The 27,517-nt window shown below is 44.5% G+C and overlaps 2 protein-coding genes across 6 annotated transcripts; both read left to right on the top strand.

The window, feature by feature from the left end:
- Positions 1–1,834: 1,834 nt before the first annotated feature.
- LOC112565223 (lectin L6-like) lies at positions 1,835–5,865 on the top strand. 5 transcript variants are annotated; one of them, XM_025240562.1, is made up of 6 exons: positions 2,713–2,763; positions 3,269–3,430; positions 4,109–4,351; positions 4,883–5,177; positions 5,511–5,668; positions 5,711–5,865. In XM_025240562.1, the coding sequence occupies exons 1-6, from the start codon at positions 2,728–2,730 to the stop codon at positions 5,765–5,767; spliced, it is 951 nt and encodes a 316-aa protein (XP_025096347.1). In that variant the 5' UTR covers positions 2,713–2,727; the 3' UTR covers positions 5,768–5,865. The 5 variants fall into 5 exon arrangements, with proteins under 5 accessions (XP_025096348.1, XP_025096350.1, XP_025096351.1 ...); XM_025240563.1 differs by lacking the exon at positions 2,713–2,763 and adding an exon at positions 1,835–1,980 and having other exon boundaries at positions 5,511–5,865; XM_025240565.1 differs by lacking the exon at positions 2,713–2,763 and adding an exon at positions 1,882–1,970 and having other exon boundaries at positions 5,511–5,865.
- Positions 5,866–8,791: 2,926 nt separating this feature from the next.
- Positions 8,792–13,269, top strand: LOC112565256 (lectin L6-like). Its single transcript, XM_025240619.1, has 6 exons — positions 8,792–8,894; positions 9,917–10,050; positions 10,460–10,631; positions 11,442–11,684; positions 12,480–12,773; positions 13,017–13,269. Exons 3-5 carry the CDS (start codon positions 10,485–10,487, stop codon positions 12,678–12,680), a joined length of 591 nt encoding a protein of 196 aa, XP_025096404.1. The 5' UTR covers positions 8,792–8,894; positions 9,917–10,050; positions 10,460–10,484; the 3' UTR covers positions 12,681–12,773; positions 13,017–13,269.
- The last annotated feature ends 14,248 nt before the right edge of the window (positions 13,270–27,517 follow it).

Below are 27,517 nucleotides of genomic sequence, written 5' to 3'. Positions count from 1 at the left end.
AATTATTTGACTTATAATGTTTCTACTTTTTCTCGTCAAACGCAAACTTTGGTCCCAGGGAAGGTGGGAACTTGGGTGGCAGTTATGACGTCACTCTGACCACCCGTGTGAACATGACCTGCAGTACAACGTGACGTAACAGGTTCACACGTTCACCTTAAACCTCGCACTACGGGTCACGACCCCCCACCGCTGCTCTTCCCTGAACAAAGTGGCGTGAAACATTCAATACAACTTTATTAAGGTTAACTGCACATTGAGCTCGTACTACAGTTACAGCTAAATACAGACACAGACATAGGGACATAAGCTATCTCTGTCTCTCTCTCACACACACATTCCTAACACAGACACAGGGGTGACCCCAGGCCACCCCAGCCTAGTACAAGATGACGGTCAGTAGAGTTTATCAAGTGAATGGTGCATGAGATGAGTGAGTTGCGGTGACGATTGTTCTGTAGACAGACATCAGGTACCTACAGACTACAAGAGTGAGAACTCACAGGTCAACACAGGGTCAGAGAACTCACAGTGAGAACTCACCTGCTGACACATGATCACAAATACAGAGGATGCGTGATGTCTTCCTGGCGATTTGCTGACGACAAGAGGCTGCCAAGTCCCTCTGTCCTGTTCCAATGATCTTGGAACAGATGTTAACAAGGGATACAAGACCGTTCCTGTTCCCTAGGGAGAGGCTGTGGAGCCAAGAGATGAAAGAAAAAGTGATGAGACTGAATGAAGGACTGATAGAACCGAGTGAGGATGACAGAGCTTTGCACTAATCTTTCAAACTTTGTGTCACGAAGGTCAAAGATGACTCAGCACTAATGTCTTAAATTAATGAGTGCAAAGCCTTACAAGAAACACGAGTGGTCACGCTCCAGGAAACACTAATTGAGAGAGATGATGTGATGGAGAATCTTGTTGCTTTGACAACAGGCTTGGGGGCACCACAGTGGACCTGCAGGTCATCTTGTCCTGAAGCTGCTTGTCATTGCTGTTACTTCCTGTGATGTTACGGTCGACACGAATGTCGATAAGCAAACATCAACTTCTAAACACCTGTACAGGGCTACTACAGACAAGAGCTTTCTCACCCTGCGCTCATTGCTGACCTCAGATACTCACTGAATGTTAATATTGGGCCAACAGTGTTTGAGGTGTCACCGCTTGGTTGTCAAAGTTCCGGACACTGAGACACAGCAACACACAGCTCTTGGTCCGTCACACCACTCTACATGAGCTGCTATGGGAAACCGCATGTTGGTCCCATGTCTTCTGTAACCACACACAGACACACATGTACTCACACTCACTCTCTCACTCACACATGCACTAACTCACACTCACTCTCCCACTCACACATGTACTCACTGACTCACGCACTCTCTCACTCACATACTCTCACTCACTCACACATTTTTAATGTGAGATTTTTCCGTAAAATGAGAAACATGATAAGAGTTTCACCAAAGTGTCTTGTCGTTATTCCGATAACTAATCCACAAGACACATTTCTACAAAATTGTTATTAATGGTCGTTGGATATAAAATCCCTCGTGACTTTGTAAGACTAATTGTATTTTATTGATATTTAATTTTGATCAATGACACGACGACATGTTCATTTAATATTATATAAACATACATGGTATCAGTCTGTCAACAGTTCACACACCAACATTTCAATGCATTGTGTCCAGCAATAGCTGGCGGTCCGCTGGACCAGATGTTTATTGGTCTGCACACCTGTAACCTGTATTCACACCTGTACACCTGACTGTCCTCAGCGGACCGCCACATTGATTGTTGTCCACGTGGACAACGGTCGTACAGTCTGTTCATACGTCTACCTGCAGTTAACACCTGACAATAAAGAAAGAAACAGCCTAGGTATTTATTTAGTCTTTGCCTACTGAGTACAGTAGGTGGTGAAGGCTGCTTCTCACAGCACACCTGAGCTCAAGGTAAGGCAAGGTAAGAAACGGTCAACCAGCACAGAAGCCAAGTCCCAGGACTTGCAACGGCTGTGGAGGAAAGCTGTAGGACAGCAGTTGTACACACTTTATGTTTGTAGGCTGTACGAAGACAACTCCAACACCGTACACAACACAACTCTTTGTCAACACTGTTTGAGCCTGTTGTCGTGTGCATCAGACGACGACGACGATAAGCGGTGGGAGTGAACACACGTGGCAATGCCATTAGTTGTTTTGTAATGTTCGCTTTATTATTCTCTCCTGTGTTAGACTCCTTTCACACGATGAACACAGCTTTTTGAGGGAAGAAGGCGAGTGACGTGCCCTCACCAAGCGCCTCTGTACGTCACAGCGCGTGCGCGTGCTACGTCACAGTCGTGACTGTCTCCCTCACAAAGTGTTGACTGTCTCCCTCACAAAGTGTTGACTGTCTCCCTCACAAAGTGTTGACTGCGCTCTCTCACCAAGTGTTTACAAAGTCTCCGGGACTCCTGTAGGTGCTGGCGTGCACACTGGGCAACAAGCGACCAAAGTGAAATTACTGGTAGTGTTGTGGTAGTTGTAGGTGGTGTAGGTGGGTGTAGGTGGGTGTCCAGCATCTACCTCACCCTGTACCCGGTCACTCACAGGCAGTTATTTATTCTTCTCGTCTTCGAAAGGAAAGCACACACTTGTTTTATTAGTTGTGTTGCTCCTCTCATGTTTTCAGTCTGACTTGTGGCCACCACCAGGGGTCGACTGCAAGATGTCGCGACTGTGGTCGTGGCGTTGTTGTCGCCATGTATCTGGTTATTTCTTGATATGTTGGCCTCTGTATGTACTTGATGTTTTTATTTACCTGTTGACACTGGAGAAGGGCTTTTGGATGACTAATGGCCTCCTTTGTCTTCACTAGATGCACGTTGTGTTGTTATGTGTTATTGTACAGATAATTTTAATCACTGTGTATCATGAAGTGTAGATGTCTGTCTACCAGTCGCTCATCTCTCTGTCTGTCATCTGAAGCACTCCACACGATGAGCATCTCACGCAGGTATTCAGGGAATAACTTCACCTCCTTCACACTCGCGGGAGGCTGGACACAGACTTCAGTGGCACCAGGGACGTGTTCTGCCTGCCATTAACAAAGAAACAAACAAACAAACCAAACTATTAAAGAGCAATAAATATATTTATCAAAGGGTGAGTGCTGTTCACCTTTCACACAGTCCTCAGTAGATGTAGCTGTTGTTGGAGTCTGTCGCACTGTGATGTCACATGACATCGTCCACCTGCTCTGTAAACAGTGGAACCTGATGGCGGTGTTGGTGCTGCTGTGTCTCCTGGTGATGGCGGCCTTGTGTCAAGGCCAACAGTGGGTGCAGGTGAATGGTCAACTGCTCCACGTGTCCACCGGGCCGTCTGGAGTGTGGGGCGTCAACGTGGAGGGTCAGATCTACTACCGCGAGGTAAGTGAGTGTCATGACACGTCACATCTTTCATGATGAGGTGCGTGAGCATTAAGTCACGTCACATCTATCACCGTGAGGTAAGTGAGCGTCATGACACGTCACATAAAGGCAGGTAGGCTGGCCTGAAAGAGAAGAAAGCAAAGGTAGAGTCTAAATTAGAAGAGTATTTATATCCACACTAATATGAGATACAGTATCACATTCTGTGTGAACACTAATATGAGATACAGTATCACATTCTGTGTGAACACTAATATGAGATACAGTATCACATTCTGTGTGAACACTAATATGAGATACAGTATCACATTCTATGTGAACACTAATATGAGATACAGTATCACATTCTGTGTGAACACTAATATGAGATACAGTATCACATTCTGTGTGAACACTAATATGAGATACTGTATCACATTCTGTGTGAACACTAATATGAGATACAGTATCACATTCTGTGTGAACACTAATATGAGATACAGTATCACATTCTGTGTGACCACTAATATCAACTGCAACATGAAGTACCGCTCATTGTTAGAGTTGGTGTGTTTGATGATGCTGCTGTAGTGTAGATGATAGCTACAGTAAGTACGATAGCATAACATTAATAGTAAGTTAGTTCAACCTAATGTACCTGTACAGTGGAGAGACAGAGACTTTGTCTGTCTGCAGGGCACCTACCTCAGTGCCAGCTCAAGGGGCTCGGGCTGGAGGAATGTTCCAGGCAGACTCAAGCAGCTGGATGTGGGCACCAACAGCGTGTTCGGCGTCAACGACAAGGACGAGATTTATTATCGAACTGGCATCAAGATGAACCCACCCCTCGGCACATCATGGATCCGTGTACCTGGCTCTCTCAGGCACATCACCGTCTCTCCCTCAGGTGCTCTGTGGGGCGTGAACGATCATGACCAGGTGAGACTGTCTTGCCAGGTGGCTGAGTTGTCTGCAGCTGTCATCCAGCTGTCATGTGTGGTAAATATACGGTGTAAATATACATCACAAGTGTAAGTTACCTAAGTGTTTACCTATCCTTGAAAATTGCTCAAACAATACTTATCTTAACAGTAAACAAACTAACAAACCTACAGGGAAACACAACTCAATAACTAGATGGGAATTGATTAGCCGAGCTGTAATGTTTAGCTAGAGATTAATTACTGCTAATTATGGGAAAGAACCATGGACTCTAGAGGCAGTGTGTGTGTGTAAGGGAAAGCAGCATGCACAAAGCACCGCTTACAACGGTCTTTGTTCCTTGAAGCATGATTTCAAGCTTTCGGCAAACAACGATAGACCACGTGACAGCTGCTGTATACAGTTTATTGTCGTCACGTGATAACAAATGTTGATTGGTGGACTGGGTGACATAAGACATACTGGCAAGACGGTGCTCCACAGCTACATTCCATGTGACAAAGCCAAGTAACAGGAAGTGTGTCACAGGTGTTTTACAGGGTGGGGGCAGCAGTCGGCAGTCCACTGGGCCTCGCTTGGCGTCAGGTAGACGGCGCCTTGACGCAGATTTCTGCAGGTGAGGCAGGTGTATGGGGAGTCAACTCTGATGACCGCATCTTCTACCGGGAGGGCACGTTTGGTGACAACGGAATTATCGGATGTTCTTGGACACAAGTACCCGGAGCTCTAGTTTACGTCACATCCGGCTCAGGATTTGTGCTGGGGGTCAACAGGGACAACAACATCTATCTTAGAGTCGGAATCACTAGGGCCAACCCTACAGGTATCACTCATGTCTCAGGACTTTCCATCATCATATCATCATCATCATCAACATCCTCCTCATCATCATCATCATCGTCGTCGTCATCATCATCATCATCATCATCATCATCATCTAGTTGCAATGTCCGGAATGTTTGCCTCCAAGCCATTCACACACAGCTTTTGTCAAGCAGGTCACACGTTTGATGACACTTGTTCAGTCCATCCTGCCTTTTCACACACCTCTAGTGCTCCTGCCTTCTCACTCTCGCCTCCTGTTACATTTGTGCTTCCTTCTGTTACTCTACGAGAGGCGGGAACTGAGCACATCACTTTGATGTCGCTTGTGCAGGTGACAGTTGGGTCCTGATGAGCGGCAGGCTGACGATGATTGAACAGTACAGCACCACCCTGTGGGGGGTCAACAGCAATGATGACATATACACGTCGCCAGTTTCACCTCCACCAAAGCAAGAACGAAAACAACAACAACAACAACAACAACAACAACAACAACAACAACAACAACAACAACAACAACAACAACAACAAAACCCAAGTAGAACATACTTCAAAGACGAAATTTCTGCTGACATCTTTTTAAAGTAATGAAAGATAAAAGAGTGATGTAGTTGTGAGACCTCTAGAAAGGTCAGCCACCATTGCTGGCAGAAAGTGTCTGTTTAGAAATAAAAAGAAAATTTGGATTTCTTTGTTTGCATTGGATAGAGTGAATGAATGGAAACAGATTATGGTGTCAACTCTAGCTGAAACAAAAAAAAAAAAAAATATTGGACTCAGATATGAAGTAACAAAAGAAGAAAATAAAGAAAGAAATCGAAGAAAAGAGAAAATAACTGAATGCACAAAGGAGGGATAAATTAACGGTTGAAAAAAAGAGAAGAGGAAATAGAGAAAATAAACTAAAAGTACAAAGACACAAGCAAAATGAATGTGATCTGCATGACGGCAATGTTATCCGAGCTGCTGACTGTCCGCCAGCTTTTGTCTCTCACCTTCGTGTGTACTAACACCCGACACGCAGGCACACCGACACACACACAGACACACAGACACACACAGACACACAGAGACACACAGACACACAGAGACACACACAGACACACAGAGACACACACAGACACACCGACACATTGACACATAGACACATAGACACATAGACACATTGACACATTGACACACAGACACACAGACACATTGACAGACACACAGACAGACACACACACAGACACACACACAGACACAGACATACAGACACACAACAGAACATCCTCACCCCTACTGAGCTTCGGGAGAAAACTGATCCACAAACACAGAAGGGGGTAGAGGAGGAAAAGCCGACGACATGTTTGTGTTTACCAGAAGGCAAGGGGAGTAGCAGGGAGGGTTTTAGCGAGAGATGCTGAGTGGTATCAGCTACAAGATCGGGTTGCCAAGTGATGGTTGACTGATACTTGCATCTTAAATAGCCCTCGGGGGGTGTGAGGAGGCCCCGGGGTTCGCTGTCTCGTGACTTCGCTCAGATCCTCTGATGTCCACCTTCATCAGCAGTCTGATGACTGGTCGTCACAACGCCTGCATCGACTTCAACAAAAGTGAGGAAGAGCTGGACGAGTGAAACATACTGTACAGAGAAATAATGTCTTTCTTTTACAATAAAACCTATTTGTTCTTCATTTGCCAAAGTGTACTTATCATAGCGCCTTCCAAGAACCGACAGGAATGAAAGTTAAAAATGTGATTTGATGTCTGAAGCTTTGAGGGGAAAAACTTCAAATGTTGAGTGCCTGTAATTAAAGCTCTTCCTGCCATTTGAACTTGTTCTTGTAAAGAATCCGAAGCAGACTCGCTCTGAATATTAAAGAGGACAACAAAGATATACAACAGCTGGGGCAATGGGCGCCGTTTGTTTTTGTTCAGGGCTTGTGGGAAATGCTCTTAGTGTTTACCATCTGTAGCATCCCATTGTTTGCTGGGTTCTGTTCATCCCTTTGGCATGTTGTAACAATCCCGCTCTCACATATCCGTGATTCCTCTCCCTGTTGGCGGCCGACAATTAAAAATTGTTTAACTATCAACACCTTTCAAACAAATGTAATGTTGAGCCACCTGCTGGTAACATTTCAAACCTTTAGATGCTTTTCAAAACACACAGACTGTACGAAATCCCATGAAAAACAAGACAGCAGCTCATTTCGTGGATCATATTTATTTACATCAACGACTCATTGTTTGCCTCAGGCGGGGATGAGCCTCCAGTGGGGTCTGGTTTGTAAAGTACTGTCAGAAAACATTTGTCACCGGATCACAGCATGCGTATGCATTGTTTTCGTTTAGTAATAATGATAACACCAATAATATATGAGCTTTGTGTGAACTTACTAACAATCTTTTTAAAAATGACGAGAGTAATGGACGGGAAGGGTCTGTCAAAACTGTACATTGACCTCAGTCCAGGTCAACCCGCGTCTACCAGGTCTTTTGTCGCAACAGGTTCTGAAACTGCCGGCAGATTGATTAATTAACTAAACACATGAGTATTTTAGTTCCATGCCATATTTTGCTGTCTACTATCTATTATCTACAATCAGTTATAAATAATCCACAATATTTGACAGAAAAGAAACAAACAGTATTGGGTTTGTTCGCATCCACATACATTAGACAAGCAATAACTAAAGTCTGTTAGAAAGCGAGAGAACTGGAGCCAGACTTCCAGCCTGTCACTGCCATAGCCTCGTAGTCAAGCTGGTCATGAGGCTGGTACAGCAAGCACCTGCAAGACTCACTCGTTGTTCACGGGCAGACAACCTGTGTAAGTCAATCAGCTGCTATTTATGCCAACAGCTTTTATAAGACACGCGCATTAGTTCCCAGTCTTGGCTTAACTGCAAAGTTACAAGCTTTTATTCTCAAGAGTAAAGACAACAACTGTAAACACGTATCACAAGCTAGCGAACACAACAGTTGTATTGCACTTTGATCAACTCGTGAGGCTTCAACTTTCCTCCCGCAATAGTCAGCAGGGGTTAGCTGGTCTTACTTGACCACGTGACCCGGCTAACGAAGCACCGAGACTTTGAATTAACTTTTCTCCCACTCATTCAACTTCAAAGAAAAAAATACATAAAAAATTACAGAATAGGTTTAACACCAAAATGAACATTTCACTGAAAAATACAACTTTCTAGAAAATAAAGTGATGTGAGAATATGTAAGAAAGACGAAAATCTAACATCTGTCGCATTGCTTAAGAACTACAAATCAACATCTTCCTTCCCCAGAAGAGAGAAACAGCAGGGAAAGGGACATAACTCCTTAGCTCGTTCGCACCTGACCCCGTAGATTTGTCTGCCCCTGACGTGTTGTTACACCTGAGCTTTTGGTTTATTGACTCGGTGGTGGTCTCGCCTGACACCTCACCTCGCACTCAACTCCTAGTGACATCAGGTGTGTGGGGAGAGGGGCGGAGTGGGAGGGCAGTGGGTTGTGTCCCCGTCACCTACTGACAGCACAGGGGTGGGTGTGGGGTGTGGGGTGTGAGGTGTGGGGGTGTGGAGGTGTGGGGGTGAGGTGTGGGTGTGGGTGTGAGGTGTGGGGTGTCATCGCACTACAAGATAGAGTCTACCAAAACTTTCACCGCCAGAAACAGGCTGTCAACACTAGAATCAACACTGAATACCGAGGACAATTGAAATATTTATTTAAACGCGAGGTTTGTGAGAATTGTATCAACCACTTTGACTTTTATCTTTTTCCATTTCAATTTTCTCTCTTTTTTTTTTTCTCGGTCACCACAAGGGTGTCCGCGGTGATGTCCAGTGGATCTCCGAAACACGTGCATTTAATAGTTTCCAGCAGCAAGGGAGAAGTTAACAAAATGGAAAACACTGGGGTAGCAGAATTAAAAACTTAAAATACCGCAAGTGAGGGTTAGTGTGTTCTGTTAACGAAAGAGTTCAATATGCGACAGATTTGTAAGTAAACGGTTTTTTTTTTTGCAATTAGAAAATTTCAGTAGAAACGAATATTCACCACCCAGAATATTTGTCATCGGTTCACAATGTGCAACAGCTTCAATGTTGATGATTTACTTTGTTTCTTTAAAAATATTTCAAAGTAAGACACCAGTCCTACAGCAGGAAGGACATCAGTGGACTCTCTACCCTTTGTCTCTCCGATCCTCTCGATGTTTTCTCTCGTCTTGTTGTGCGTGTGACACACACTGAACACGTTGGTCACAACGGTGAGCTGCACTCAGTCGACAGGTAAGCTTGAAACCAATGTGGAAGGTCTGTGGCAGACACTCAGACAATGACACATGCAGACTGACAAAGAGATGTGCAATCGGGATTTATATGAGGTCAACTAGAAATCAAATTAAATTCTTTCCAGAAAGCAGCCACGACGACAGCAATGCAGGCTGACCCTGGACTTGTCCTGACTCACATTATTGTCATCAACGATTTGGCTGTCTTGTCTTCTGTACCCTGCATCCCTTCTGTCTACCTCCTGTCTCCACTGTCTACCATATGACATATCCACTGGCAGCACTGTACTCTTGTCTCTGTCTCTCTGTTTGTACTGTATATTCTAACCTCTGTGTGTGCTGTCTACTCCCCTCTCTCTCTCTACTCACTGTTTATTATTGTTTATTTGTCCCCTTTCTGTGGATGTTATTTGGACACGTGCACGGGTGCTTCCCTGCGTTTCTCAGTTGATGAGATCACATTACAGTTACAACAATCACTGATCCAGTGGGATTTTGTGGCCCATCCTGTAGTCCTATATAAGTGGAGCTTTGTGGACACATTCAGCATCATTTCTTCAACAGCCGGCACCAGCCAGTCCAGTCGACCATCGTCTACCATGTGAGTGAAACTTTATCATCACTTCGCACTTAACATTCTTACATCTATTGCCACATTTCTACATGGCTTGCTCACGTGACCTTCTCTCAATCAGTAGTAAGCCATCCTCAGGTTTTGATGTGGACTATTCGCTCCACGTGCACAGCGTCTGTGCTTGCTACAAAATACAGATTTCACTCGTTGTGGTCGTCGGTCAGTAGGATGACCACAGCTTCCTGCTCGTGACAACCAATCTTACTAACAACTGTATTCGCTGTACCTAATCATTATCTTTGAAAATGTCTGTTCTTCTGACTATCTTTGTGCTTTTTTGTGAGCATCTCTGTCTCTTCGTGGAAATAAAACATCACAATGTCCGTCACTTCTGCAAAGCCAAGAGAAGTTTGATAACAATCGGAACATGTTGCAGACTTTGGCGAGAACAGACAGAAGGAATGTTGGTGTTGCTGCCACTTGTGATGTTGGTGTTGCCGTGTGCCGGACACCAGTGGCGTGTGGTGGACGGCAAACTGATGCACGTGTCACTCGGACAGGCAGGTGTGTGGGGCGTCAACAGCGGTAATACGATTTTCTACCGACAGGTAAGGCGAACACACTAGCACAGTGAGACACACAGACAAGAGTGTGTCATCTCAGACAATCCAAGACATTGAGACAATCATAGGTTGAAACAGACTGACACACGGAGACTGAGTGACACAGGTTACACAGGACAATGAACGGGTACTAGAAATGGTTCAGGGTGCTAAGTTCACGAAATACTGTCAGATATTGAGGTTTGTACTGACTTGCCTTCATAAGGTTGTACAGTGGCTGGCTGGCTTTGGTCTGGCACTGTCCCGTGATGCAGCTGTCCCGAGCTTGCCTTTGTTCCCTTTTGCTAATATCACTATGGTGCACATGGTTAAATATTAACAACATTGTTGGCTGCAAGGGCCAGGCTCAGGCAGGACCATAGATCGAGACAGTGAAAGTGTTTCTAAATGGTTCAGAGTAAATAAATGATATTAACTCTGCTGGACTGTTTGACAAAATATTATTGAGGTTGAAACCAAGGTGATTCACACTTTTGAGAGTTAACATTTGTTGTTATTGCTATTGTATTTGTGTCATTTGCGTTGCACACCGCCATGTTGTATACAGCTGACGTGTTGTAGACACAGACAGGACTTGTACTTTGTGTGAAGGATGTGCTTGCTGTTGTCCTGTCAACCGTCTTTCGCTCAGTAAACTAAATTAACTCGATGTGAACACCAAAAGGCAGCCATCTTGTCGTTGTTGATATTTACAATGTGCACGTTGAGAGCGAGTGAAGGTTAGTGGCACTCGTACATGACAACTGGTTGTACTATACTCGCTGTACACTGTACACGTCATCTTGCTTTGGTCAGAACACCTACAGAAACGTGGGGTCAGATGGCACTGGGTGGCTTCCGGTGGAAGGTAGTCTCAAGCAAATCGCCGTCGGCACCACCAGTGTGTTTGGCGTCAACGGCTACGACCAGATCTTCTACCGAGCAGGCATCACCTCCAAGCAGCCATCCGGAACCACGTGGGTCCTGTTGGATGGAAATCTCAAGCACATCACCGTGTCGCCGGCAGGGGTGGTGTGGGGAGTCAACAGCGCTAACCAGGTAAGTGCTTGACTACGTCACGAGGGCTTTGTTGCTGAGAAAGCTGTTGAGGACGGTTCACGAGGGATGAGCCATAAGTTCGAAACATTTCTACTTTAGATATGTGTGTCAAATTGTAATTTTTGTCTAAACCTTGACATTGAACTGAAATGTTTTGGCTATTCATCCTCTGAGACAGTAACGGAAATGTGGAATAAAAAGTATTGAGAAGTTGACACCTAACTTTTTATTTTGTGCTTCGACGGCTTCGTCGCTAGGCCTCAGACAGTGTTCGGGAGAAGTGGGTTTTCAAGTTTTAGATAAAGTAAAATGTCACTTGTTAGGAAATTAGAGAAATATGCTTGAACTCTTGTTACAAGCCTTTAGGTAGATAATTCAATTTTTGAACTAGACAAAAATTACTATTTCCTATTTCCCCTTCTGATTTATCACTTTCCCTCTCTCTTTTTATAAATCTCTCTCTATTTATCTCTTGACTGTTATATCTTAAATTTTCATTTTGCTTGTATATCGAGGAGCAGTTTACAAATAGCATGGCTACAGACAACTCTCAAAGAAGAAATTATTTTAAATTTTGGAGATTCACCCGTAGTGGTTGATAAGCAATCTAAATCGCTCCTTTTATTCGTTCCTCTGATCACAGCCTCCAGATAAAGTGTTTTATCGTTAGTTCTGTTAGACTCCCTATCAGTAGACTGTCATCCAGTAGACAGCAGAAGACAGTAACCATGACGACTTGGACCGACATGACTGTAGTCGCTCTCTGGGACTAAGTTAATGTGGCAAGTGTAACAGATCTTTTACAGAGAGGGCGCAGAACTAGACAATCCTATCGGAGCTTCTTGGCTGCAAGTCGATGGCGAACTGAAGCAAATTTCTGCAGGAGAATCCGGTGTGTGGGGGTCAATTCAAACGACGACATCTTCTATAGAGAAGGCACTTTTGGCGACAATGGCGTTGTTGGATGTTCGTGGACAAATATTCCCGGAAAACTAAAATACGTCACTTCCGGCTTCGGGACAGTGTGGGGCGTGAACAGCCAAGATCAGATTTTTCGCAGAACTGGCATCACCAGAACTACGCCTGCAGGTAGGTCTGACGCCTCTGGACGGACTGACAAATAATATTCTTCATTTTTATTCTCAGCCTGCTTTGTTAAATCATCATCATCATCATCATCATCATCATCAATCATCAATCAATCATCAATCAATCATCAATCATCATCATCATCATCAATCATCAATCATCAATCATCAATCATCAATCATCAATCATCAATCATCATCAATCATCATCATGAATAATGTAGAGAGGACATCATGTGTGCAGGCGATGACTGGGTGCCTGTCAGCGGCCTGCTAACCATGGTGGAGCAGTATGGTGGCACCATTTGGGGCGTCAACAGTCAGGAAGACATCTTCCTGTCCTCAAGAGACAAATGCTGATGTTCGTGTCACTTCGTCGGCAAGATGCACATCTTCTCAGACTTGTCTTCAAGCAGCCAGCTGAACTGCTCATCGTAACTTTTATGATTCAGCAGCCTCTGCTTGTTCCTCAATAACAATAAAATAATCCAAACTGAGTGTTGTCTGAGTGATGTCTGAAAGGTCGACAGGATCAAACTTTAAATAAGTAGTTCACGTGACTTCAATAACATTTCCAGCAAACTATGTGACCCTTGACCTCAAAATCTGTTTTAACTCCAAAATTTCAGATATAAAACTGTGCTGGTTCTGAAAATCTACCGATTACTAGACTAGAGTTAGCAGTCCTACCACGTGCCCTTACCAACAGGTATTTCTAGTTGTTCAAACTGTGCTAGCTTTTTTTTAATAATGATGAAAAAAAACATCAAGCTACATCATATTAAACCCCAAATAAAATAAATATTGAAAACGGAAGTTGAACACTAATTATTTGTAAGTTTGATAAGCTTACCCTGTTTGCAGCCAACAGCAGCGCAATAAAATGTCACAACAGTCACACTGACAGACACAAAAACAATAAACCATCATGTGCTGCTTCTCTGCTTAAAAGATGAGTTAAGTGTCCGGTGCATCGACATCTTTGTCAGTGTGGTTGCTGTTGTCTGAAGGACTAACCCCTCACATCCACATTCACTGAAGTCACTGGCTAAGTCGTCTACAGTGTCGTCTGCAGTGTCGTCTACAGTGTCGTCTACAGTGTCGTTTACAGTGTCGTCTACAGTGTCGTCTACAGTGTCGTCTACAGTGTCGTCTGCAGTGTCGTCTACAGTGTCGTCTACAGTGTCGTCTTTCCTGATCTAGCCTGCAGACGATAGTCATAGTAATAGCTGTCGACTATGCTCGTGATAATAGCCACATCGTCGTTGTTGTGTGTACATAGTCCAGTTACACATGTGTCTAGTCAGTGTTGCATGTTCATAACTCGGTCTCTGTGGACCATGTGAAGCCTGGACACTTGTGTGAAACATTAATTGTTATACGTGAACAGGATCGTGCTCATGTCTAGCATTAGTCACAATTAGTTTTCTGTGCCCCTGGGGTGTTCTTACACCTGAGCTTTTGGTTTATTGACTCAGTGGTGCTCTCCCCTGACGTGTTTGTTGGCCTCACACTCAACTCCTAACGACAACAGGTGTGTGGGGAGAGGGGGCGGAGTGTGCGGGAGGTGTGGGGGGAATGGCTTAAACTCTGGTCATCCGCTGACAGTATGTATAGTGGGGTCATGACACAAGACAGTACAAGACAAGATCAATTATAATTAACATTTGTAGTAATTAATGATAATAAATAGTTATAATAACTATAATAAGAATTTGTAATAATTATAATAATATTTGTAATAATTGTAATAAATGTTTGCAATACCTGTAATTAATTATTTCGGCGCTTAGGGAGGGTGAGTTCGCACTTTGTCGGAGCAACATACTTTATGAAGATCAACCCTCCCCCAACCCCCACACACCTTTGTTACTGAAAAGCAAAAAGGATGATCCGTGCCCCACAAAACATTTGCAGATGGGTAGCTCGACACCTCAACAGCTTACTTCAGAAATAAGCGAATGCACACACATTTTTTCAAGGGGAATAACTATGGGATGAAAAAGTGGATAGTGAAGCACTGATTACTCCCCTTGCATCGTAAGGTTGCAGGAAAGTGAGTCGACGACAGAAGAGTCTGCAACCTTTCAGGGTGTCTGACATTCTGATTCTTGGGTAGTGTCAATTGGTCTGTATCCTTAGATGTCTACAAAGATATAGTGTTTTGAAATTAAAATTCATTTTCTAGTTAATTTCAATTTACTTTAGAAACATCTTATCAATTCAACTGCAGCTCAAAAAACAACGAGAATTGTGAGCAAATCTGATGAAAATCAAATATATTTAATGGCATACCCCTGCACTGACCCAAAAGAAAAGAAAATACGTGAGAAGAGCAGGGCATGAAGGGGGCAGTTTCTAGTTATATTTGATCATGAAAGCTGCCAGAAAATCACTCCAAACACAATTTAGCGCGCACACACACACACAACACACACATAGAAATGAACGAGTTACAAAAACCAAATGGATAGAGAATTTCTAAATGAAAGCAACCACAACAAATACAAATACATTTTGTGCAAGATCATTAATATATTCATCCATATTCCATTATCTTTACGCTATAATTAATTATCTGAATTGATCATCCTTATCATGCTGTTCATCTATCTCACTTTAGAAGGAATAAACACACAGACGCCCACGTCCAACAATACATCTCATTAAAATTTTGAATTTATTATAATTTGTGTAAGCAGATCACTGTGCATACTCTTAATCACAAGCAAAAGCAAAGAGTTCAGTTTTAGATAATTGTCAGTTTTAGCAGTTTAAAATACACAATTAAGGGAAATATCATTTCAGTATTAGAAATATAAGAATTAATTTTTGGTGGAATATTTTATGACCGTCTATTTCGGGCTCCTGCTCTATAAATGATTGCCAAAGGACTCTCTTGATAAGTGTATCGATCTCCTGTGATGAGGCGCTTGCTCCACCCAGCATCCGCTCTAATCGCTGTCTCTTTCATCTTCCTCCGTTTCCTACTCTCTCTCTCGCAGTCACCCAATAAGCCTGGCACTTTTTTTGTCAGCCTTGCATCCAGTAGAGAAGCTCTCCTCTCTCGCACATCGTAATGCCAGGTCCCAGGCAATCCTCTTCGTGTTCGGCATGTGCTGATTAATGGCTTACTTAAACATCCCCGACTTCTGAAAAAGTTGTTTATAAACGGAAGCAGAGTATTAGAAGACCTCTATTTTAAGACTCGGAGAACTCAAAAATATAGAATAATGATGATGACAACGACGATGACTTTTAGTTGAAGATTTAAAAAAAAAAAAAAAAAAGACTGGAACATGTGTAGTATTTTTCTGTCAAACCTCTCTAAAAAAGATATTCTGTGAGCACGCCTTTTTCACAAGATTTCACACGGTGCCTGCACATGGCACGCGCCGTACCGTGTCAACAAGAGGTCATGTCACGCATGACATCAGACATCACCAGAGCGTGTCGACTACTTTTTCTACAACTTTTGATCGTCCGTTCACCCCTTACTCGCCTTTATGTACCCGTCACACTGAAACAATTTATTTCAATTCCAAACAACAAACTACACGGTTTCTGGAATGACTTTTCCATTCTTCTCTGCCACACTTCTGTGCACTGCTGGAAGGAGTCTTCTCCTGGTCTCCAGTCTCCAAAACGGGGGATCTGTGTCCCCGTCCCCTTGAGCAAACTGTCACAGGGAGCACCATCAGGTGAATAGAGAGGTTGGTGCGGTATTGCTGATGTTCTTCTCGGCCAGGGACTGCCGGATGCTGAGGGCGCTGTGAGCAGTGGCGATGTCATGGTGCAGCAGCCACGGTCCACCCTGTCACAACTCTCGTCTCTTCTCTGAGCGAAGCAACCGCCGCAGAATCTGTTTGTAGACTTGCTGATTGACCAAGATATCATGTGAGATGATCACACAGTCAGCTGATCCCTCTTTGTCCCAGTGCTCCCACGATCCACCCAGTCCTGTCCCCTGTACACAGACCTCGTACACAAGCTCACCTACCACCACGTGTTCACGATGTGCACGTTTACACATAATTCTGCGTGTGGTTGCTCTGCTAGTGAACACACCTCCCGTCCCAAATCCGTTTAGGTCCTTCCCGGCGTGATTCTCTTGACGAGATTTGAATGAGTTTTGGAGGAGAAATAGCGTCCACCTAGAACAAAGGAGACACAGACGAGACTGTGATGTACAGTGACAGCTAAATGCCCTCGTCTTCTCTCGGAGACGGCGTCGTCCGCAAAATGCAATGTCGATAGTATGGCAAATTAAAACAGAAATCAATGTAGATATTCTGCGCCTGTCCGTTTTCCACTTTTTGTTCAGATCATCAAGAAAGACAGAAAATGTAATTTTCCCTCCTTCATCCTAGCTACCTTTCTACAAGGCTTATTAAGCCTCAAGCACATTACGCTGGGAATATATCGAGTGCCGATTTACAAAAATCAGACTTGACAAGAAAATGTCGGGTAGGAAATGCCAAACGTTCTCAAGGAAGTCGGACATGTTAGTTTAGCAGATGCGCGCGCATACAGTTTGCAGATGTTAGCAGTGAGTCATCGTCAGCAGAAATGAGGGGGAAAAAAAAAAAAAACAACGAAAAAAGCAAAAAGTGAGGTTGGGGTAGGAACATAGCTCAAGAAATCCAGCCCCGTACCTACACATGATGGTCGTCTGCCATGATATGCAGCAAATAGCAATAAACAAATTAATTTCAGTATAATACAAGTTTCAATATAAACATAAATCTCTCACAATCAGTCGTTGCGTTAAAAAAAATTAAACAATTGTTTTCGCTTAGGTTACAAAACTGTTTTTAAACTGTTACTTTCGTGTGTTTTTTCCCCAAAGAAATACAGGGTTAGTCAACATTGTGTTAATATCTAAATGACAAAGACCATTAATTAAACAAAAAGATCCTGTGTGCAGGATGAGTTACAGGACTGTCTCGGCTATTTTGTCGGCATTGGTAGCATGTAAATCCCGGAGGCACATTTAGCGGGACCTGGATTATCCCACAATCCGTATGAGTCTTAACACACTTTGGACTAACCCTGTACTTAAATTTCATTTATTTCCCATAGCTGATTTATCCGCTAACTTGTTAAAATAATCTTAATTTGACTACTTTAGAAGCAATAATGTTTCGATAGACTAATATTAAGCCCCACCTGCTGATGTCTAAATGGTTTTTGGTAATCCTGTCTGACAATGACAATGACAATGACAATGACAATGACAATGACAGTGACAATGACAATTCTTTATTTACGAGAGGTAAAATAAACAGCACGGCGCTTTTTTCCATTTAGCCCTCGCCCTTTACAGGGAATGAAAAATAGCTACATAAAAGAAGTAATTAAGCATTATATAAGAAACAAATGTCGTAATCATAAAGAAGGGTGGATATTTACAAGGTGATGGTCCAGAATATCTGCTTGTAGTTAGCCGGCTACACGTGCGCCAGACAGTTTAAACCCAAACAGGGACATTCACTTGTCAGCAGAATGTTTGTGATGTATGAAATATTTAAACATGACAGAGAGGCTGTTGTTAAGTGAACACTACTTTGTGTTAGAGGCTTATTAAGCAGATTGTATATCGTGTTTGTGTTTAATTAAGAAGACGCTGTTGCAGAATGAATCCGCATAAAGCTAGAAGGCCAATAATGAGAAAAGAAAAAAGAAACGAAAAGAAAATAGAAGAAAACATGGCGGCGGAATAATGATGGTTTCTTTCTCGACTTCAACGATTTGTCGTCTGTGAGGACAGCTGCAGTTACCGTTGCCACGTCTGATGGTTTTTAACCGGTAGACAAATGCACGCGCGCCCGCCAACAAAGCAGGTCATCAGCAAACATTGTCCTGGCGGCCAAACAACCAATCAGCGAGCTCCGCCTTCTGACGCCCTCTTCGCTCCTGACGTCTGTCTTGTAAAGGTCAAGGCCGTCCTCTAGCACCCTGTTGAGGGCGGGTGTACACGAGTGTTGCAGCAAACAAGTACCCCCGTGTTTCCCCCCCACAAGCTTGCTATCTCGAGATTTGTGTCAAAGCGAACACGCTCCGTCCATCAGCAACCTTCAGCTTCCGACAGTCCAGCAGGTGACAGCCGCCTTTTGTTTTCTCTGTACCCGCGGGGTGCGGGGTGTCTTTTGTCTCAAGGCCTGTGGGACTTCTTCCTCTACACACGTTCTGCCTGTCCGTCCGTGAGTCCGTCTGTCCGTGCGTCTGTCCGTCTGTCTGCCTGCCTGTCTGTCTGGCTGTATAGACGAGACCACAAAAAGCGAGCAGAAAACAGAGGGATACAGGCCCCAAGTCAGCCAAGGATGGAGTTAATGACTGTTTGTCTGTGTCATTGATCATCTTGTTCACGGCCGGAAGCCCGCGGTGTGATTGCGGCCCCTGCTTTGAGCATGCTGCCATCGTGAGACACAAGGGAGAGCAGCCGCCGATCTGTGGACGCATTAACGCCGACATCGCCTTCTACTGATGCGGTCGCCATCACTGGTGATTGTCTTTCTCTAGCAAGCCCCCATCCTCACTGCTACATCTTGGGTCTGGGTGGCGGGCTGTCCGGCAGGACGGACATGCTGACCCTGACACGATGAAGCGGTCTTGTGAGTTCGTTTCAATAAGAGTTTATTTGTGTGGAGGATTTACGGCTTCATTAGATGGTGGGGGGAGGGTAGGACCACTGGGAGGCTGGTACACACGTGACATGCAGGACATGATAAACACACAGTTCTGTCGTCTGCCTCACAGTCACAACTTGCTTGACCGCTCCTGACACCGGCAAAGCTGCTCCTGGCTGATGTACACGTGTTTGATGAAGTACAAATGTTGTAACAATATCAGTGTACATGAGGCTGCTACACACCAGGGTATCTGACAGTACATACAATGTCAGGGTATCTCACAGTGCATACAATGTCAGGGTATCTCACAGTGCATACAATGTCAGGGTATCTCACAGTGCATACAATGTCAGGGTATCTGACAGTGCATACAATGTCAGGTCCGTGTTTTCTACTCCATCTTAAGCCGGGTATTGAAACATATACTCATTTAAATATACTACTTGGAGTAAGTAAAATAAGATATATAGCTAATGTACATTCATTTTGGAGTCCAAATATAAATACATTTTTATTTACTTATTTTTGTTTTAACTTTGTAAGGAGGTCGTTCTAGAAGTTGCTAACAACAGTCGTAGAACAAATGGTTCGTAGTAAAACACACACAAAGTACAAACATCGGAATCTCGTAGTGTGTGTGTGTGTGTGATATAACCACCCGGGTAGCTCGTGCCGTACAACCAGGGTGTTCCTAGGTACCCGACCCTCTTTGTCCCAGGTTTTGTTTAAAATTATCTTGATTAGTAACCTCACTTCTCAGGTGCATAGGACCTTCGCAGTATGTCACACCTTCACTAGTTTCCGGTGTTTCAGCTCAGTTTGTATTTATGTTTTGTTTCCACATACCTTGCCTGTAATGTAGTGATTTTTGTCATTGCAATTTTCGCATTTGTTATGTTTACTGACAATGTACCCGACTTGGACAATGTGAAGAAGACAAACCGCAAAAGATCTTGAACGGCAAGAAGACTAAATGTCTATGGAGATAAGACTGCAGACAGAAGATGGCAAATGCTGGGAGGTCAAACCACGCGGCTACACAGAAGGGAAATAATTACAAACAAATATTACTTGGATTATGTAATACGCAGTCGTATGTATTACCAGAGAAAGGAATGTCATGTTCTTATTGTGGTGATATTGTAAGTTTTTACAATGAGTCACTCTCACCTCCTAGCCCTATCACGTGACTAGTTTCCATGGCACCAGACCAGGGCTGAGGACCACTGGATGTCAACAAGTTACTATGCTCGTCCTCTCATCCCAACTGCTGCTGCCAGTGTGTTTGCCGCCTCGTGCTGTATTCTGGGACATGGTCTCACAATTGTATCGCAGTCCACGTGTTCATTGGATGTAGCAGCATCCTTAGTCTGGCAAGTATTGTCTCCCTCTCTATGAGGAGAGTTATGCCCCACTTTTCCTCTCGCAGGCTGTAAACTTTGGGTTTTTACAGAAAGTAACTCGTGGGTTTCCGCTGCTGATATTGTAAAAACTCATCTTTGGGAGGGTCGTGGGGTTGTGATTTGAATAAAAGGAAAAGCGGACACAGGTACATGGGGCGGCCTCACGTTTGAGGCTTTCCTCGGGTAGCACTGCCCAGTCCTCTGGTGGAATCATAGTCACTGGCATGTGACTTGTGGTCTATGTGTCCTTTGTCCTTTGTCCTGTGTCCTGTGGCATGTTGCATGTTGTATGTGGTCTGTGTGGTCTGTGACCTGTGTCTTGTGTCCTGTGGTCTGTGTGGTCTGTGGTCTGTGGTCTGTGCCTGTGTGGTTTGGTCTGTGTGGTCTGTGTCCTGTGTCTTGTGTCCTGTGGTCTGTGTGTCCTTTGTCCTTTGTACTGTGTCCTGTGGCATGTTGCATGTTGTATGTGGCCTGTGTGGTCTGTGACCTGTGTCTTGTGTCCTGTGGTCTGTGTGTCCTGTGACATGTGTGGCCTGTGGCCTTGTCATCACACAGTTGTTGCTGTTGGTGTGAAGGCGTCAAACCTCGCGGGGATCGATTGCCTCCCTTCGTTGCCTTGACCCCACCGTCTCCGGCATTTTGTTCCCCAATGGCATTCTTGTCGGAAAAAGATTTTGAGTCGTTGAAAGGCAAATTCGTGCTGCCTTTTCAAGCAGAATGTTTTAAGTCTTAGCCACCCACCCTACCTCCCAACCCGTGTCTCACACAATCTCTTGTCCTTCTAGTGTGGTCGGGGAGCAAGCTTGAAAAAAACTTTGTCTTCTTTAAAAACATCATTCTTGATGAAAAACTGCTAGAGGGACTAATCCCTGGTGGATCATTGTAAATAAAAGTGGTTATGCAAAGTTTATCTAATTTTCACATGGAATACTTCTCCTTGTTCATCAAAGACGAATGTAGTGTGTGTCGGGTGTGTAGCTGGTTCTGTGTTGGTGACAGTGTCAGTGGGCCACCAATCTAATCAGCAAGTACCACAAAAAAAACCTCGAAACTTCTCGTGTCAAAATGTGAGAAGAAAGGAATGCCGACAGCGATTCTTATTTTATCAATGTTGTCTTTACCTCAGGCCCGGCGTTTGAATTAAAAATGCAATTAGATTTTATCTGTCTTATTTTCTATGTTTTTATTGTGTCTTTCCCTCAACACTATATGGCAATCACTCCCCCTCTCCCCACAGTCTCCTCCCGTCGTGCCTTCGTCATGTACATGCATTTTATGGCCATCGACCACAGGAGGAAGCAACTCTGTCCCGAGATTTAACGAGTTTGATTTATTCTTGCTCAGGGAGGGTATATTTCTTGACTGAATGGGTCACCGCGCCAGAGCCTCCCACAGAGAAGAAGGCGGAAGACAGAAATAGAGAGAGAGGAGGAGGAGGAAGAGAAAGCGAGAAGGAAGGGTGGAAAGGCAAAAACAGAGACAAGGAGGAGAAAGCTAGTAGGAAATCTGAAAAGTAAGGATTTGATATATTTGTTGTCCACTCACACCAGCTGGTCAATGAAGAAACTTTGGAGAAGGTCTTCAGTCACCTAACGGAGTGTGCGTCACAGGGTACGTCATGTAGCCGATGCGGGGTGAGCGTCACAGTGTACGTCACGTAGCCGAGGCGGGGTGTGCGTCACGACAGCTCCTGGAGCCAAACCACGTGGAGGTGAGTTGTTGAAGTCTGCAGTTGGCAACTTTTTCAGTTTCAACGTCTCCCCTGCCCTCGGTGAGAGTAGCTACAGTTGCAGGAAGCCTCCTCGTGACGTGACTGTATTTTGAATGTGACACACAATTAGATAAGGAAAAATCAAGAAGAACGTTACAGTCGTGAAAAGACGATTTGAAGTGACATTGCACAAGAGCCCATGCAACAAGATCAACTAATGTGATTCATTTAAGGCTTTCGTCTGGTGGTGAGCCCAGTCTCGAGCCTTTCTCAGTCGTAAACTTCAGTCCCCCTCCCCAGAGATTGTGACAGGTAGGGGGGGGGGACACGACCCAGCGCCTCCCTAAAGCACAGTCCGCTAACTACAAGATTCTGACAGGTGGCGACACTCTCCAGTCTGCCTGGCAGGTCGCCACAAGAGTCTGTCGACCAGTTGAAGACACGAAACCTGCAGGAAGTCCAGCGCCTGGCACAATGCGCTTTGACTGACTTCAGACAGATGAAAATATAAAGGACACGTCAGTCCTGAGTATTTCTCTTTACTTTTCTTTCACCGTTTGTTAATATTATTTTTCTCTTTATTTTCTGCTTACCCATTGTACACTTTCACGTCTGATATGGAATCACGAACATTTTAGTGACGGAAGTGACCTTATCTAGTGCTTAACACCAAACTGCAGCCATCTTAGTGTCATAGGTCATAGGTCATAGGTTGTGTTGTTTTGCACGCACTGACCCACAACTGTGTCTACACGTGGACGATGTGCGTTGGTTTGGATGTGGCGGGGGAGGAGGATGCTGAGTGGTCCATTTACTTCCCATCTCATGTTCTCTGTGTCAAGGAGTGTTTTTATTTTGTGACAAGGACTAAAGCTGTCTCCAATGACCCCGCGATGTTTGCGATGTTTACAACTGACTAAATAATGGTAAACAAGAAGAGTTCAGATACTAGGTTGTTTTACAAAATTATTTTATGTTTTGCCTGTTTATCATTCAATCTCATTAATAAAGTAAAGTACCCGTGTCATTTCTAAGCTAGCCATGTTCACATTTCCAAGCTGCGCGTGGTGTTGTTGTTGTTGCTCGTTACATAACCGCTGCCGTCTGCATGCAAATGGCGGAATAGAAGAATGGATGACAACAAGTGCACGCATTACCTCAGTTTTTAGTTTTAGCAAAAGCACAACGTTTTCTAGAACTTTCCAGACGAATACCCAGCAGTGTTGGCATCACTTCTCTGACTCCCCAGCTCGCTGCCTCTGGAGGAAGTCTTGCAAGTACCCGAGTACCCGAGTACCCGCCTCATTCAGGGTGACAAGCACCAAGCTGGCAGTGTTGCAGTAGCGGACTACATTACTACTGGTACACACACAATGGCTGCATCACAAGTTTATGTTTCTATGACATATTCCAGGTTTGTTCATCCTTGATTACCGACACACATGCTTGCTTCGTGTGACACGTGACCAGCTGCATTCCGGAAGAAGCTTTGAGCTGAGGCTGGGGACTGAGGGCGGCCACAGTGAGTTTATGGAGGGAGACTTGCCGCGAGACTGGTCAGTGTCCTCCGCACTAAATTAACAAAGACAGTCAGGGCCAGCGAGCTTAAGGTCGGGTGGGTCACAGGTCAAACAAACAGTGCAAGTGAAACGCACACTGGACATGTCTGCTGATGTGACGTGACAGCTTCTCACCTCTGGCTCGGTGACGTGTACGCAAAATAACATTTGAAGAGTAAAGTCATTACCACTTTGAAATCTGTATTGACACCAAATTGTTCAATGAGTTATTTATTTATTTATATTTACATTCATCCCTTTCTTGACTAGCAGGTCGCTAGAGAAACAGGTTCTGCCGCCAGCTGGTACCGGCCGGCCAGCTTCAGCTACTACTACTCATGATGATGATGATGATGATGATGATGATGATGATGATGATGATGATGATGATGATGATGATGATGATGATGAGCGACATTTGCTAGGACACTACTGAGTTATATAGAGCACATCACTACAATATTAGCGAGTTATATACAGCACGTCACTACAGCACTAGCGAGTTAAACACAGCACGTCACTACAATGTTAGCGAGTTACATGCAGTACGTCACTGCAATGTTAGCGAGCTACACACAGCACGTCACTACTACATTAGCGAGCTACACACATCACGTCACTACAATGTTAGCGAGCTACATACAGCACGTCACTACAACACTCGTGCGTTACACACAGACAACCCACACGCACTAACATTCAGGAGGTGTGTGGGGGGATGTGGAGGTAGCAGGGGGAGTTCATTACACGCCAGCTTACAGTGCGCGCTGGGGCTGCTGGCTTACTCCCGCTAATCTTGTGGGGACGTAGCGTGGGAGCCAACAGCAACACGAGCTGGTGACGTCACAGCAGCATGTTCAAGACCATTTTTATGCGGTCTGGCACCGGGGCCCTAAGTCTGACTGGCCACAAACTGCTGCGTCTCTGGTTTCTCCGCCAGAGCTCGCTACGTCACGGACTGGGGGAGGATTTAGAAGATTAGAAGAAAAGGTTCGCCGCAATCATTTCTTTTTCTTGCATCCGCGATGTTCGTGGTAATACAACTCTGCACATGTAGGTGCAAGCAAGCAGACAGGCGAACGTATCGGCAGACATACAAAGTAGGAACTGAAGTACGTGGTCAATGATGACGAGAAGCACATGACAACGTATTAACGTGGTAATCACGTAGTACTGTCAGATGGAGGTTTGGTGGCCTAGTGGAAGGTGGGAGGGAACTAGATGTGTCCGCGAGAAAGTAACTCCGGCTTTGGAATCTTTTAAAACCAATACTTGTTCGTCCTGTGGAGACTTGCTACCATTGTGTCTGAAGCTACCACAACTACAACTGTGCACGTCACGTGGTATGTGGGGGCAGACTTTGAAGACAGTTAAAAACGGATTAAAAACATGAAATTCTCACGGCACTACTAAGTGTGACATATTTATATGATTATATATTGCGTGCTGATCACGTGAAGACAAACGTAACCACGTTTATAAGATGACATGACAAGTGGATGAGAGAGAGAGGGAGGAAGGAAACATAACTGGCAAATTCGCGTGCAGTGACTGCAGCATCGTCCCACACCAAACAAGAACATGGAGGCAATCTTGCAGCAAAATGAAGTTTTACGAGCAAATAACGAGTGTGACCTGTCGGCCTCACATTTGTCACGTGGCATTACTACCGCGGCCCACAAAATGCAGGAGGATAATTCTCTCAGAAAACGAGAAATTCAAGTGCGTGTCGTCCTATCGGAGCTAATCCAGCTTGAACGATTGAATCTGTCTGTTATCGCCATGTCATCTAGCTTCCTCACGTGACAAACGATGGCCAAAGGCGCATTATCATTTTATATTTGTGTTGACACAAACAAACAACCAACGCCTCCAAACGCACGTGTGAACACAGTGAACACACGATGTTACAAACAGACGATGCTCTTAGTCAGTATTCTCACACCTTCACTTGGTTAATTAATTTACAGGGTAGCAACCAAGTAGACAAGCAGTATGGACAGAGGTCAAAGAATGGAGAGGAAAGATGGTTGTGTGGAATGGTCAGCCATCACGTGACTTCACATACAAGGTCTGAGCTGTGGAACTCCTTCTCAATGCACGGTGACAAGAGAGCACGTGACCCCTGCTTTACATGCACCCTGTACAAAGGTTGATCATCTCAAGAGGATATTTCAATTCAAATGAATGAAAACAACAACAGCTGTGGTGTTGATAGTGTAGAGCAAAGTGCGAGGGCTGATAGCGGAGTGCATTTGCAGTCCTCAGTTCGCTCCCCTCTACCACCAGATGGTGCTTGTGGACACAAAGCTACAACAGCGACAAGAACAAAGACAAAGAACATGCGCGGCGTCTAGAGACTGCGCAGCAAGATGGCGGAGGTGTGCGAGACAGAGACTGCCACAGAGTGGGGGGGGGGGGGAGAAGGGGGGATTAATGGCTGTCGTCACGGATGGTCAATAGCAGGATGAAACACAAGCCACTGGCCAGGCTCCTATACACCCCAGAGACCAGAAGGTGAAAGGTCAGACCTTGAGGTAATTAATTGGTCTGCTCTCTAAGGCTGCAGGTAGAACTCCAGAAGGGAGGAGGGAAGTTACAAAATAGGTTTCCATGTAGAAGTGGGGATTGTGGAGAAAGAAGAAAATGGGTAAGTGGGTTTCATTCGTCTGAAGAAGAGGAACTCTGGCGACACGGCCATGATTAAATTATCAAATGTCATCAAGGAGATGAAAGTAGGAAGAGCTGTTGATGTCGGGGGTCAAATGTCCTCAGCGAACCTATTAACAAAATGTTGATTAAAATGATCGTAGGCACAGTTAATCTCAGGAGCAATGGGTGAGACTGTTAGTGCAGTGTGAGATAAGTTTGGTGTGACAGTTACAGGTAACATCATCCTGTCAGCACACTGCACAGACTGTTGAAGAGGTCGTTGGCGATGGCGCCATCTGACTCCATCGAGAGCACTGACCGAGTGTTGACGGCTGTTCGTGTCGATCATGGCGACACTCAGTGGTTCCAGTCATTAAAGTCAAGGCAATGAGTGTAAGGAGAGTATTAAGAGATTCACCACAGAAGAGTTCTGAACTCGATATCGGAGACCACGTGCTGAGTACACCTTAGTCTCTCGCAAACAATAAATGATTAACGGCTACACCGACACAGCAGCTACACGTAATGATTCGGTTTGATTTTCTATAACACTTCAAACAAAAATCTTTTTAATGCTAGAAAAAATTTATTTACAAAACTACAAATTAACATTCGAAAAGACCACGAATACTGAGCATTTTCCGAAAATTTATTTCTCCGGCAAACCCTGCAACAGTCAATGTATTCTCGACTTTCAAGTAGCCAGCGTGTTTGGGTCGTGCTCTGCTCAACTACACGTGTGACACTTGCTGGCAAATAGTGACACACTGGTGCCAAGAGTGTGATGC

This window comes from Pomacea canaliculata, linkage group LG5 (genome assembly GCF_003073045.1).
Source record: "Pomacea canaliculata isolate SZHN2017 linkage group LG5, ASM307304v1, whole genome shotgun sequence".
Taxonomy (NCBI): Eukaryota; Metazoa; Mollusca; class Gastropoda; order Architaenioglossa; family Ampullariidae; genus Pomacea; species Pomacea canaliculata.
This window is presented reverse-complemented; position numbering and strand designations above follow the sequence as displayed.

What these genes read in the sequence shown, in the direction of transcription:
- LOC112565223 (XM_025240561.1), top strand. Translation starts at nt 2,728, where the DNA reads ATGTCGCGACTGTGGTCGTGGCGTTGTTGTCGCCAT. An exon ending in CGTGGCGTTGTTGTCGCCAT is followed by an intron (nt 2,764 to 3,268) that starts GTATCTGGTTAT and finishes CTCTGTAAACAG; the next exon opens with TGGAACCTGATGGCGGTGTT. An exon ending in GTCAGATCTACTACCGCGAG is followed by an intron (nt 3,431 to 4,108) that starts GTAAGTGAGTGT and finishes GTCTGTCTGCAG; the next exon opens with GGCACCTACCTCAGTGCCAG.
- LOC112565256 (XM_025240619.1), top strand. Translation starts at nt 10,485, where the DNA reads ATGTTGGTGTTGCTGCCACTTGTGATGTTGGTGTTGCCGTGTGCCGGA. An exon ending in ATACGATTTTCTACCGACAG is followed by an intron (nt 10,632 to 11,441) that starts GTAAGGCGAACA and finishes TGCTTTGGTCAG; the next exon opens with AACACCTACAGAAACGTGGG. An exon ending in GAGTCAACAGCGCTAACCAG is followed by an intron (nt 11,685 to 12,479) that starts GTAAGTGCTTGA and finishes CAAGTGTAACAG; the next exon opens with ATCTTTTACAGAGAGGGCGC.